The sequence below is a fragment of the Staurois parvus genome, unplaced genomic scaffold, assembly GCF_062004578.1.
Source record: "Staurois parvus isolate SC_StPar_1 unplaced genomic scaffold, SC_StPar_1.0 ptg000122l, whole genome shotgun sequence".
NCBI lineage: Eukaryota > Metazoa > Chordata > Amphibia > Anura > Ranidae > Staurois > Staurois parvus.
Genome location: NW_028317918.1, coordinates 2,242,163 through 2,256,088, shown reverse-complemented (window position 1 = coordinate 2,256,088; position 13,926 = coordinate 2,242,163). Strand labels below are relative to the sequence as shown.

General features: G+C 42.0%; 1 protein-coding gene across 1 annotated transcript in view; it reads right to left on the bottom strand.

Moving 5' to 3' along the window:
* AFG2A (AAA ATPase AFG2A) overlaps positions 1-13,926 on the bottom strand; it is a 529,963-nt gene that overhangs the window by 388,248 nt on the left and 127,789 nt on the right. The window contains exon 10 of the mRNA XM_089672180.1: positions 3,420-3,574. Coding sequence (XP_089528306.1) covers positions 3,420-3,574 — 155 coding nt within the window. The remainder of the gene's footprint in view (positions 1-3,419; positions 3,575-13,926) is intronic.

Here is a 13,926-nt window from a genome sequence, read left to right as displayed (position 1 = left end):
GCCGATCCTTATGCTGCTGTGTAGAGACTAGCCCAAGCACCATAATGGAAGCCTTGATTGAATAAAATAAAAAGGCTTACAAAAATATATTTTGAATTTTTCTCAAAAGAACTAAGGAAAAAATGTCCATCTTCCTAGAACACAAGCAATAGAACTGAGGTATGACAGAGGTGGAGTTATGCAGGGACTGGCTTAACAATTTTTTGTTCTCCAGTGTCCCAACCCCTCAAGGTAAAACTATGCTTATGAATTTGTACCACGGGTAGGCAGCCAGTGGAGCTATTATCAAATCTTAGATCTTAGTTGCTGTTAAACTAAACAGGGATATGAGTGAGTAAAAGAGAGAATAAACCTCTCCCCCCAGCTCACAACTATCTGAGAATTTAAAATCTTAAACAACATAAATATGTACCACACAAACATAATCAATATTCAAGTCATATGTTATTTTCTTTTAATTGATCTTCAAGGTTTACCCAAGTCCTCCAGATCAGGACACATTCATTTTTTCTATGTGTCTCCAAATGTCTCCTGGTCAGTCCCATGACCAGCGGAGTCCTCTTTGTTTCACCTACTGCGATGTGCAGTCCTCAAAGTGAATATCCTTGAAATTACATCAGCTTCATTCTCTGCAGCATTGTACTGTAAGCTCTGATGAATGTTCTGACCCACCTGAAAGTGTGTGTGTTAATGCTGCTTTTGGATCATAGGAAGTAGTTTGAACGAAGCCCAGCATAATTCAGCCTAGAAGAGGACTGTAACTGGACCACAGATGATGGACATAAAGGGTAGCAATGGAGCATGGAGAAGATGAATAATATATACAGTATATTAATTTTTTTTATATATATATTTATACACAGTGCTCAGCATAAATGAGTACACCCCTACAGATTTGTCAGAAAACCTTTACTTTCCTTTCAGAATCAACATTTTCTATGGGATACTATACTACAAAATGCTTCCACAAATGCGGGCCATTGATTGCAAACAAGATTTGTTAATTTGCACACACAAAAAAAGTATTTTTCCTAACAAATTAATTCAAGACCATGTTGCAAAAATGAATACACACCAATGAATGTCTTAGGAGCAAAGCTAAATTATTTACAACAAAATCCTAATTACAAGAATTCAACTACAGGTGTAATTATTAAACAGGTGTCCAGCAGACAGTTGATTATAAAAGGGCGTTACTTAACAAAGAAAACCCCTTCCCATTTCATGCTGTCAGCAATGGCACAAGGCCTGGGAAAGAAAATCATTTCTTTACACAAGAAAGGTTAAGGCTACAAGAAGATCAGCAAAGCTTTTCTAATCAGTCCGAATACTGTGGCAAAGCTTTTCTAATCAGTCCGAATACTGTGGCAAAAGTGATACAAAAATGTAACAAAGATGGAACTGCATCCATCTCACAGAGATGTTCAGGCCGTCCACAGAAGTTATCACCTCTGATGAGAAGGGTTGAAGAAAATTGCCATGCAAGTTCACTGCAGTTAGCGAAATAAGTAGAAAGCCAAACTGGGGTGATTGTTTCCCATGACAAAATACGGCGTACACTGCAGAGGAATGGAATGCATGGGTGTCATCCACGAAGGAATCCTATCCTAAAGCCCATGCACAAAAAAGCTGGCATAGAATTTGCCAGGGTCCATGCTCAAAAAGAAGAAATCTACTGGGACTTTGTACTCTGGAGTGATGAGAGCAAAATAAATGGTTTTGGAACTGATGGCTTCAAAACTGTATGACATCGCAAAGGTGAAGAGTACAAAGAAAAATGCATGGTGCCTATAGTGAAACATGGCGGTGGCAGTGTTCTTCTGTGGGGCTGAATGAGTGCTGCTGGTGTCAGATAGCTGTATTTCATTGAAGTAATGCCCTTTTATAATCAACTGTCTGCTGAACACCTGTTTAATGATTAATTAGTCTCACCTGTAGTTGAATTCTTGTTAATTAGGATTTTGTTGTAAAAAATTTACCTTTGCATCTAAGACATTTGTTAGGGTGTATTCATTTTTGCAGCATGTTCTTGAATGGATTTGTTAGGAAAAATACTTTTTTGTGTTTGCAAATGAACAAATCTTGTTTGCAATCAATGGCCCGCATTTCTGGGAGTATTTTGTACTATAGTGTCCCATAGAAAATGTTGATTCTGAAAGTACAGGTTTTCTGATAAATCTGTTGGGGTGTACTCATTTATGCTGAGCACTGTATATATAGTCCTGAGTTACTAGCCAGGCCTTAGGAGGTACTCACTACCAGTTGCCCCACCCAACCCCTACCCTGCCCCACCCCTAATTCTGCCCCTAAACACACCCTCATAAATTATCTCATGAAATGACACTGTTAAATGTTTTATGCAGAATAAAGTTACAAAAATATATATTGACAACCACACATTTAACAATATTAACATAAAGCAATGTAAACATCTCCTCCATCACATGTTCTCCTTCCCCATCCCATGTTCTCCTCCAGTCCCATTCTCCTCCTTCCCATGTCCTCCTCCTTCTCCAGTCCCATCTCCTCCATCCCATGTCCTCCTTTTCCAGTTCCATCTCCAGCAGTGCTGGAACAGTACATGGTGGGAAAGGAGAAGAGGAAAGCAGAGAACAGGTGTGGTTGGTACCGGGATAGCGGAGAGGAGTGAAAGAGATGGGAAAGGAGAAGAAAAAAGCAGAGAACAGGTGTGGCTGGTACCGGGATAGCGGGGAGGAGTGAAAGAGATGAGAAAGGAGAAGAGGAAAGCAGAGAACAGGTGTGGCTGGTACCGGGATAGTGGGGAGGAGTGAAAGAGGACACCAAAGTAGAATAGAAAATCTAGACCAGAGAGGAGGGGAGAGATTGTTGGGGACGAAAGTGCAGCTGCAACCAGGGCACAGAGATCACTAACTGGACAGATGAGAACCAGCATGTCAGGGAGAGGAGGATGGTGCAGTGGCGCCCTGTACACAGTGCGGGCCTGCACATGTTCCCCCTAGTGAGAGACCCAGACAGTGCTGGAAACCAAGGTTGAGGGAGGAGAGCAAAACACTTCAGGTGAGCGGGAAGAGGAATTGGGGAATGAGGGGGCGACTGGTGCACAGGTCCAGGACAAGGAGCACCGGGGTTTGTCTACCTGGCTGCCTGTGCTGCCTTATGGTGGTGCTGTGCGAGTGGAGCCTAGATATATATGTGTATATATATATATGTAAAACCTATAAAGGGATTCAGGTGAATTTTGATTACCAGCACATACCACACACATCAGCTAAAGAATGAAGTTAAATTAAAAGGGGTGACATATTTTATCTATAAGTTGGTAAATCTTTATTTTATGTAAGCCTACAAAATTGGAGCAATTACAACTAGCTATTCAGATTTTTGCGTACACCCAGTCTTGAGTATTACTCTTTAACAGAGTGCTAATTTTTACCTACCTTTGGCACATCCACTGCAACCTCTCTCATTGCACTGGGCCTGACATCACTCATCGCCTGCAGAAAATCATTCATAGTGATTACCACCAAGCCAGCCACTTCACCATCTGATGGGCTATTTAGTTCACCCAATTTTCTCTTCAGAGCATTCAAGCCTATAAACAAAGCCAACAGATTTACTAATACTGCTATCAGAATCAATATTAAGAAAAAAAGGCAAACTGCATAATAATCTAATGCTTTAACAAACAGAAAATGCTGGGGTGGGCTAAAAAAAACAAAAAGAAATTACCTACAGACTAAATTCACTATCTTAAAGTGAGGAATAAAACCCTTTTGAATTGTGCTGGAAATGAGACATGCAGATACCTTTTTTAAGAAAGCTTTACCATGCTGTTACAAAATATACCTACACTAAAGTGCCTATACAAGAACTTGTTGAAAGGGGAATAAAGATCTTTTCTTTGTCTATTACAGAACACCAGTGTTCTATGCATCATTATAATTAGGATATTATAACTGTAGAATTGGTTCAGAAGTTAAAGGCTAAGTTCTTCTTTAGCCACTTGACCTCCAGAAGGTTTTACCCCCTTTGCGACCCGGGAAGTTGTTTTTTTTGCTGTTCAGCACTGTGCTACTTTAACTGGCAATTGTGCAGTCATATAACACTGTATGCAAATTAAATTTATATAATTTTTTCACACAAATAGAGCTTTCTTTTGGTTGTATTTGATCACCACTGTTTTTCTGTATATTTTAGTATATGTAGGAAAAAAGAACAAACATTTTGGACAAAAATATTGTCTACTTTTTTTTATAAAACATATCCAATAAAAAAAAAAATCTAAATTCTTCATAAATTTAGACCAAAATGTATTCTGCTACATGTCTTTGGTAAAAAAAAAAAAAACCCAATAAGTGTATATTAAAGTTTTTCTAAAGCCTAACCATTTTTACCCTAATGCATTCTTTGCATTAATGTAAAAAATGTTTAGACATTGGTATTGGTCTCTCACAACCCGCCACCCCCCCCCCCCACAAACTTACCTGAGCCCTCATTCATTCCATGTCTGCAGCTCTTCTCTCCCCTCATTTCTGGGTCTCACTGGCTCACTGTGTTCATGGATGCTGCAGTGGGGCTCAGGAGCAAGCCCGCATGAGTAGCCCTATTGAAAGCGGCTTCCCATTGCGGGCGCTTGGTGGAGGGGAGGAGCCAGGAGTGCCAGCAGGGGGACCCAAGAAGAAGAGGTTCTGGGCCGCTCTGTGCAATTCTATGGCACAGAGCAGGCAAATATAGACATGTTTGTTATTTAAAAACAAACTTTTTTTTTCCTTGACAACAACTATAATTGGTTTGTGTGAAAGTTATAGCGTCAACAAACTATGCTATATATACTGGACTTAATGCAGCTATGATACTATACTGTTAACAGCAGTGAACAGTGACATATAGCAGGACTGTGATGGTGTGGCAGGCTATCCAGCGCTAGCTGATGCTGGCTGAGATGTATATTAACTGACACTGGCATTAATATTGAGACTAATACATTGATCAGTGCAATTACTGTACACTGTCACTGTACTAATAATGCTGGCTTGGCTGGCGGTTAACATCTAGGGGCAATCAAGGGGTTAACTGTGTGCATAACAATGTGTAATGTGTGTAATATGTGCTGCTTTTACTTTAATATCTGGCTGTTTTTTCTCCCTACTTTTCAGGGAGAAGAAACAGGCAGATCGCTTATCACAGCACAGAAGAAGGCAGATCATGTACATGTATGTGATTGTACCTGTACCTACTACCTGCTCACAGTATATTTACTGTGAGTGGTCAGTAAGTGATTAAATAAAATGAAAAAATGCTAATATTTTGCAGGAAGCCATAAAAAGTATGGATTGTGGGTGAAATGTCAGGCCTGCAAACACTTTCTCTAACTCTCTTCCCATTCCTCTGTAGGTGCTTTCACTGGCAGAGCTGGAGGAAGAGTCAATGGAGTCATAGTCCATTGAGAACTACAAGTCTGTCTGCCACTGCAGGATTTGCAGTTTATTCATTCAAAATGTAAAAGTGCCAGCGCTGTCATGGGGTAGGCGGGGGATGGCATTTGCATCATGTTACATGTTACACCCACAAGTGCGGGTGTAACATGAACCATTATGCAAAAGGTAAACTTAGCCTTTGTGGTGCCCAACCTGTGGCCCTTCGATATTTCCTGTGCAGCCATTGAACCCCAGCAGTCTGCAGTGGAAGCATATGGAGTAATAGCAGTAATTTCCAGTAGTCTCTTGTAACATATTCCCAATCTCTCCCTGTCTTCTGCAGCTTGTTTTCCATCTCCATCCAAAACCTGCAGCATGTCCATGACCAACATTTTATCTAGTATGTCTGTAGTTTCATACAGTCCTCTCCAGCATTACATATAATGAATAATATATGTGATGTCAGTTGATAGCCACTGCTCTAACAGAACAGGGTGCATGCATGAAGACAGGGGGACAAAAGCCTTTTCCACTCAACACTGTTTTCTCTGGCACCAAAACTGTCTGCAAGTGATCATCATGCACACTGAACATTCTAAAAATGGCAGTAGCATTAACTACAGAATGCTATGTTAAAAACCTATTTTTTGTCACGTTTTTAGCAAAACTATACTCCCATAAATGCTGCATAGCCAAGCTTTTCAGTGGTAGAGAATTTTTACAGCTTTTTTTTTTTTTTTTTCCAGCCGCAAAACGCCTCTGCCAAAAATGCTGATAGAAGCCTATGTGTGCATGGACACATAGGATAACATGCTGGGGAGTTTACTACCTGCAGAAAAAAAACCACCTGATGTCCAAAACAGCAGCTGTAAAAATGGCCAGTGTGCATGAGGCCTCAACAGGAGCACTTGTGCCACTAAAGCACTCTTGTTTAGGGGAAAAACTGGCTTAGGAGACAGGGTGAGCCTGCTGGATCATGCATGCACATCTGACCATTCCCTAATGTCTATGGCCAGATAAAATATCAGCACACTATGTAGCATCTGGTGCCTACAGAAAAAGACATAAGAGCTATAAAAGGGCATGAACACCTGCCTTCACTCCCCAGGCTCTGTAACAGAATCACAAATATTTGCAATACAGACTTCCTGTAATGTGGCACATTCATAATGAACAGGATACGGTACAATATCAATAAAAACATTCCAGGAGGCCAGCTGGAGAAGAAGGAGAGTGCTACAGGCTGCAGGCAAAGGAAATGCTACAAATATCTTCCCTATTGTGACCGCAGATCATATTTTGAAGCTAATTATCCAGAGAAGCCCAATGGCAACGACAGGCGAGTTGTAACAGTACACAGACCATTCAAACTCGCTAGATGAATCCAAAGCATTAACAAGTGTGCAACTGAAAATGTATCCAAACTGCTTAAACTATACACTGAATCCTTATTTCAACTTTGTGACAATTTATTCAGCTATTGAAAGGATGTCATGCTGTCTTTCAAAAAGCTTTCATTTTAACCAGTTAATAAGTAGCAGAAAGATGGCAAAATAAACATTCAAGTCAGGTGACTCTTGTGAAACATGTTATCCTTTAACCACTTGTTCACTGCAGGGTTTTCCTATTTTTGACCTGAGCATTCTATGGTTTAGAGTTGCAAAGGGTGCACAATAAACTAATGAAATTTGTTGAAGAGATCCCTTTACAACTGAGCTTATACAGGAAATAAATATTTACTTTTTAATTAGTATAACTGTGCAGGCTTAAACACAAAAAAAGTATAATTCCCCCTTTAAAAACTTGGTCTCCCACACCAGGCCTCTTGGCTCACCAGCAGAAGTTGGCTTCCTATTTGTTTTTGTTGGCCGCTAGAACAATTGCTCAGGCCTGGAAGAGCCCATTTGTCCTTCTCCAGGGGGTGCAGGACCGTATGACCACTATGATGCTCAATGAACAGATGTCGAGTATCTGTAATGACCACCAAAGGAATTTTTTTAAAATATGGGAGCCGTGGTTGCAATATGCCTTTCCCACACTCCCCCCGGCTAGTCTGGGGTTGTGATGTTGCTCGGTATTGGCGTTCTCAGACTCCTGCTCTTGGTCTTGTTATCTTTTTCCTTTTGTACTCCTCTTTCCTTTGCTTTTTCTGTTTGTTTTTGGTGTGGCAGTTGATAGTTGCTTTTAGTATGAGTTACTGTCGGTGTTATACTAATGTTTTTGTCATTTAGGTGCCATTGATAGCCCTTGCGTGGGCACACCTTTTGCTCTGTTGGTTAGAGCACAATTTATTTATTTTTTTTATGTGCAATTGATAGCCCCTGTGTGGGCATGTTTTGTTGTTTCTGTTTTAAACTGTTTATAAATTAATAAAAACATTGAAATACAAAAACTTGATCTCTTCAGTTTAGGTGGGTAGAGGTCACCTGGAATCTGACAGTCTATCGGTCAGCTACCTGATCTTACACAAAGCCTCCTATCCTGCATGCATCATGGGAGGGAAGGAAGTTGACAAGCTGGCAACTGTCAGGTTTCAGGCAACCCCTGACCCTCTGTTTGTCCCAACAAGGACTGTTCGTATACTGTATTTCTATTCTGACAGGTTCCTTTAAAAAATTCAAGATGATTTGAGTTGAAGTAGGGGCTTTTATGTCCAGTGATGCTCTGGCCGAACCGTCTTCATATTTTTTACTTAGCTACAATCTAAAGGCTCTCAGCACTTTAAGACATCCCAATGCAAATGGACAAAGTTTGTTCCAGTTCTAGATGATGGCCAAAGGATGATCTTGAAGTGGTTTAGTTCAAGGAAATTGTCAACACTGCCAATAAGCTTAATTTGAATTTATTTAAATTCATACACCAGTTATATCATACCCTGAGCAAGGACTGTTCTTATACTGTATTTCTATTCGGACAGGTTCCCTTAAAAAATTCATGATGATTTGAGTTGAAGTAGGGGGCTTTTATGGCCAGTGAGGCTCTGGCCGAACTGTCTTCTTATTTTTTACTTAGCTACAATCTAAAGGCTCTCAGCACTTTAAGACAGCCCAATGCAAATGGACAAAGCAGTTCCATTTTTAGATGGTGGCCAAAGGGATGATCTTGAAGTGGTTTAGTTCAAGGAAAATGTCAGCACTGCCAACAAGCTTATTTAATTTGAATTTATTTAAATTCATACACCAGTTATATCGTACCCCGGATGAATAGCATAAATTGGGTTTGACATTTAATGCTGCATGACAAAAATCACCAGCGGATAGGCTTTATTCATTTTGGATATGTACTAATGTCTCTGTTTTGTACTCACGTCTTCCATTTTTGGAGGCTGGTTTGGGATACAAGCAACCCAAAACCCCAGATGTTGGCCTGCTGGTTCTGGTTGATGCTTTCAAATCTTTTAATGGCCTAAAAACCTTGTTAAAGTGGAGTTCCACCTGAAAAAAAAATAAAAGTCAGCAGCTACAAAAACTGTAGCTGCTGACTTTTAAATTACAGACACTTACCTGTCCCTCCATCCAGCGGTGTCCTCACCACAGCTGGTTTCACCGGATATCTTCTTTCCCTGGCGCCGGCATCTTCAGTGTGGGCACCCGGCTGTGCCAGCTTGCAGCTTCACAGCCAAATGCCCACTGCGCATGCGCTTTGTGAATGGCCCCGTAGTGTTCTGGGACCTTTCACGTGTCCCAGAAGACTACGGGGGGGGGGGGACAACTTCCACTTCCGATCACCTAGACAATCACAGCGGAAGCGTGAGCAGGTACCTGTCAAATTCGGGTACCCGCTCCCCAAAAGTGCCAATCCTTAATGGGGAGCAGGGGACAAAGGCTTAAAGCGGAACTTGCACTTTTGGGTGGAGCTCTGCTTTAAATTTAGTTTTGTTTACAGCTATAAAATGTATCCTCCTGAACTGGAATTAGGATCTGAGAATAAGAAAGTGTATAGAACACTGATTCAGAACAAATTGTCAGAAAGTAAAACTATAGAGATGCCATTAGGAAAGAACACAGTCCAAAGTGCTGCCTGCTTTGCCTTCTCAACCTCCATCAGATAACAAAGATACAACACTATTTCTGTGGAAAAGTAGACATGAGGCAACAACCTGAAGACTAGCAATTTGCTTGCATCAGATCGATATAGACTTAATTGGTAGACTGGACAGTGGACAGCCAGTCTCTATCAAACTTAGCCAGACACTCTCAATGTTCATCGGTGGCTTTACAAAGATGCAGCGATAAATTAAGAAGTCCATTGATAATGATGGAGAGTCCAATCAACTCCTTAAATTGATTACCTTTCTCATGCAGAACAACAGAACGCTAAGTAGAGTCCTGAGGATCATTGTCAAAGCTACACTTTCTCCTATCTCAGCCTGCCAAGGACCAATTTCCAGGATGTACCTGTATGCTTCAAAAGAAGACTAAAAACAGTGGACAATAGCCGCCTCTTGAAAAAATGTGAGTTCCCTTAAGCCAGATAGATTCTTTATCTCAAAATTTCTGTAAACAAATTTGCATTGACCCATGACAAAAGATCAGGGATTAGAGGTCTGAGTGGATTGGAATTATCTAGAAAACCATCCAGTGTATTGCTGAAATCACCAGCTAGTACCTTCAAAAGGGCCATAAATAAAGATGTTTTTTCCACAATATCATACAATATCTGAGACTGGAATTTTTGAAGGAGGGGCATAAGTACTGACCAATACCATTACTTGAGTTTTAATGTCTGCACCACTAGGACCATACAGTGCATCCAGAAAGTATTCACAGAGCTTAACTTTTGCCACATTTTGTTATGTTACAGCCTTATTCCAAAATGGTTTAAATTCATTTTATTCCTCAACATTCTACAAACAATACCCCATAATGACAACGTGAAAGTAGTTTGTTTTGAAATCTTTGCAATTTATTAAAAAAAAAAAAATGAAAAAAAAAAACACGTACATCAAGTATTCACAGCCTTTGCCATGACACTCAAAATGTAGCTCTGGTGTATCCTGTTCCTACTGATCATCCTTGAGATGTTTCCACAACTTGATTGTAGTCCACCTGTGGGAAATTCAGTTGATTAGACATGATTAGGAAAGGCATTAACCTGTCTATATAAGGTCCCGCAGTTAACAGTGCATGTCAGAGAACAAACCAAGCCATGAAGACCAAGGAATTGTCCGTAGACCTCCGAGACAAGATTCTATCAAGGCACAGATCTGGGGAAGGGTACAGAAACATTTCTGCAGCATTGAAGGTCCCAATAAGCACAGTGGCCTCCATCATCTGTAAATGGAAGAAGTTTGGAACCACCAGGAATCTTGATAGAGCGGGCCACCCGGCCAAAATGAGCAATCGAGGGAGAAGGGCCTTAGCCAGGGAGGAAACCAGGACCCCAATAGTCACTCTGAAAGAGCCCCAGCATTTCTCTGTGGAGAGAGGAGAACCTTCCAGAAGAAAAACCATCTCTGCAGCACTCCACCAATCAGGCTTGTATGGTAGAGTGGTCAGACGGAAGCCACTCCTCAGTAAAAGGCAAATGGCAGCCCTCCTGAAGTTTGCCAAAAGGCACCTGAGGGATTCTCATACCATGAGAAATAAAACTCTCTGGTCTGATGAAACAAAAATTGAACTCTTTGGCCTGAATGCTAAGCGTCATGTCTGGAGGAAACCAGGCACCGCTCACCACCTTGCCAATACCATCCCTACAGTGAAGTATGGTGGTGGCAGCATCATGCTGTGGGGATGTTTTTTAACGGCAGGAACTGGGAGACTAGTCAGGATCGAAGGAAAGATGAATGCAGCAATGTACAGAGACATCCTTGATGAAAACCTATTCCAGAGCGCTGTGGACCTTAGACTGGGGATATGGTTCATCTTTCAACAGGACAACGACCCTAAGCACACAGCCCACATAACAAAGGAGTGGTTACGGGCCAACTCTGTGAATGTCCTGGAGTGGCCCAGCCAGAGCCCAGACTTGAACCCGATTGAACATCTTTGGAGAGATCTGAAAATGGCTGTGCACCGATGCTCCCCATCCAAGGTAATGGAGCTTGAGAGGTACTGCAAAGAAAAATGGGAAAAATTGCCCAAAAATAGGTGTGCCAAGCTTGTAGCATCATACTCAAAATGACATAATGTACATGTGTTTTTTTCCTTTTTTATTTTTGTATTTCAATGTTTTTATTAATTTATAAACAGTTTAAGACAGGAGCAACAAAACATGCCCACGCTGGGGCTATCAATTGCACATAAAAAAAATTAAAAAACAGTGCTCTAACACCAACAGAGTAAAAGGTACGCCCACGCAGGGGCTATCAATGGCACCTAAATGACAAAAACATTAGTATAACACCGACAGTAACTCATACTAAAGGCAGCTATCCACTGCCACACCAAAAACATACAGAAAAAGAAAAGGAAAGAGGAGTACAAAAGGAAAAAGATAACAAGACCAAGAGCAGGGGTCCAAGAACGCCAATACCGAGCAACATCACAACCCCAGACTAGCCGGGGGGAGCGTGGGAAAGGCATATTGCAACCACGGCTCCCATATTTTAAAGAATATCCATTGGGAGTTGTTACAGATACTCGACATCTGGTCATTGAGCATCATAGTGGTCATACGGTCCCGCACCCCCTGAAAAGGGACAAACGGGCTCTTCCAGGCTGAGCAATTGTTCTAGTGGCTGACAAAAACAAATAGGAAGCCAACTTCTGCTGGTGAGCCGAGAGGCTTGGTATGCGACAATGAAGCAAAGCATACCGAGCATCCCGACGTATGGAGAGATGGAACAAGGTGAAAAGGGGGCCAAACACACAAGGCCAAAAACTAAACAGTCTTGGGCATAACCACTAGATATGCAGTACATCACAACGATGACCACAACCTCGAAAGTATCGATCACTGCAGGCAGGGTTTGCCTGGGCCAAACGAGCCAGAACCCAATGCTAATGAAACAATACTTTGTATGCCGCCTCCAGCTATAAACGACCAAGCCCTATTCCAGTCCTCCAGATCCACGACTGCCCCCAGGTCACGCTCCCACTGAGCGACATATGAGAGAGAAGTATACGTCGAGCATCTGTTCAAAGCTGCATAAAGAAGGGAAATAAGGCCCAGGGCATCCGGACGCTGTTAGCAAAGCAGTTCAAAGGCAGATTTCTGGTACGGGAAAACGGAAGTGTCCCACAGTGAGGTCAGCCAATGCCGCAATTGAAGGTAACGAAAAAAGTCTGCCGAAGGGACATCCCATGACTCCCGAAGAGAATTCCAAGTGGGGAAGGACCAGAAAGTCAAAAAGTGTCGTACCTGAGAAAAACCATTGGCCACCCACTAAGAAGACGCCCTTGGTTGATCTAAACCTGGTGGGAAGAGAGAGTTGTTAATAATTGGGGGCAAAGGTAGGAAAGGTGACATCAGGCCACTGGAGTAACATACCAAGTCCCACTCTTGTAAGCCATGGAGCAAAATCAGACTCAGTGCCATAGGGCGTAGGGCAAGGGGAAGCCATAAAAGCGTTGATGTCGCAATAGGGGCAAAATTAGGTAGTTCCAGCAGGACCCAGAGAGGAACATCTGAGGAAGTGTGCAACATAGACAGCGGAGCAATCTGGCTTGCCTGATAATAGTTACATTAGGCACCCCAAGACCACCCTGGAGTCTATCAACAAAAAGAGTAGTTCTAGAGACTCTAAGGAGCGTCTCGGCCCAGATAAAATGCATAATCTTTGCCTGAATCAACCGAAGGAAATGGGGAGGAACCCGCACTGGGAGGGTGCATAAATAGTATAACAATTTCGGCAAGATGGTCATTTTCACTGAATTAACCCATCCTATCCAAGACAGGTGTGGAAATTGCGAAGAGTGCATAAGAGAGGGCATCGTCAACAAAAAGGTTCAACTTGAACTCCCGTCCCGCGTATGGAACACCCGATACATTACAATCGGTCCAGAGTGCTAAAGCCAGCGGCTCAAGTGCCAGGACAAAGAGTGCCGGGGACAGGGGGCAGCCCTGTCTCGTCCCTCGCCAAATAGGAAAGGGATCTGAGAAATACCCTGTGTAAATAAAGGAAGCCAAAGGGGAAGAATACAAGGCTTTAATCCAAGAAAGAATAGAATCCCCAAAACCCCAACGAGACAGCACACACTGCATATATTCCCAGGATATAGAATCAAAGGCTTTATATATGTCTGATCCCCGGATTTTCCGCTGTGGTAGAAAATGTATAAGATGGACCACCTTACGAACGTTATCACCCACCTGCCTCCCAGGGACAAAACCTACTTGGTCTCTGTGGACCAGACTATGAAAATATTTATTGATACGAAGACTAAGGATCTTTCCCAATATCTTCAGGTCTTCATTAAGAAGAGAAATGGGCTGGAAGGCTTGTGGTTCCTGCACATCATTGATCGTTTTAGGAATCATGGAGATATGAGCTCTAAGCGCATCCGGAGAGGGCAAAGAGCCCTGTCGTAACTCATTGAAATAGTCAGCCAAGAAGGGCACCAACAGGGTTGCAAATTTCTTATAA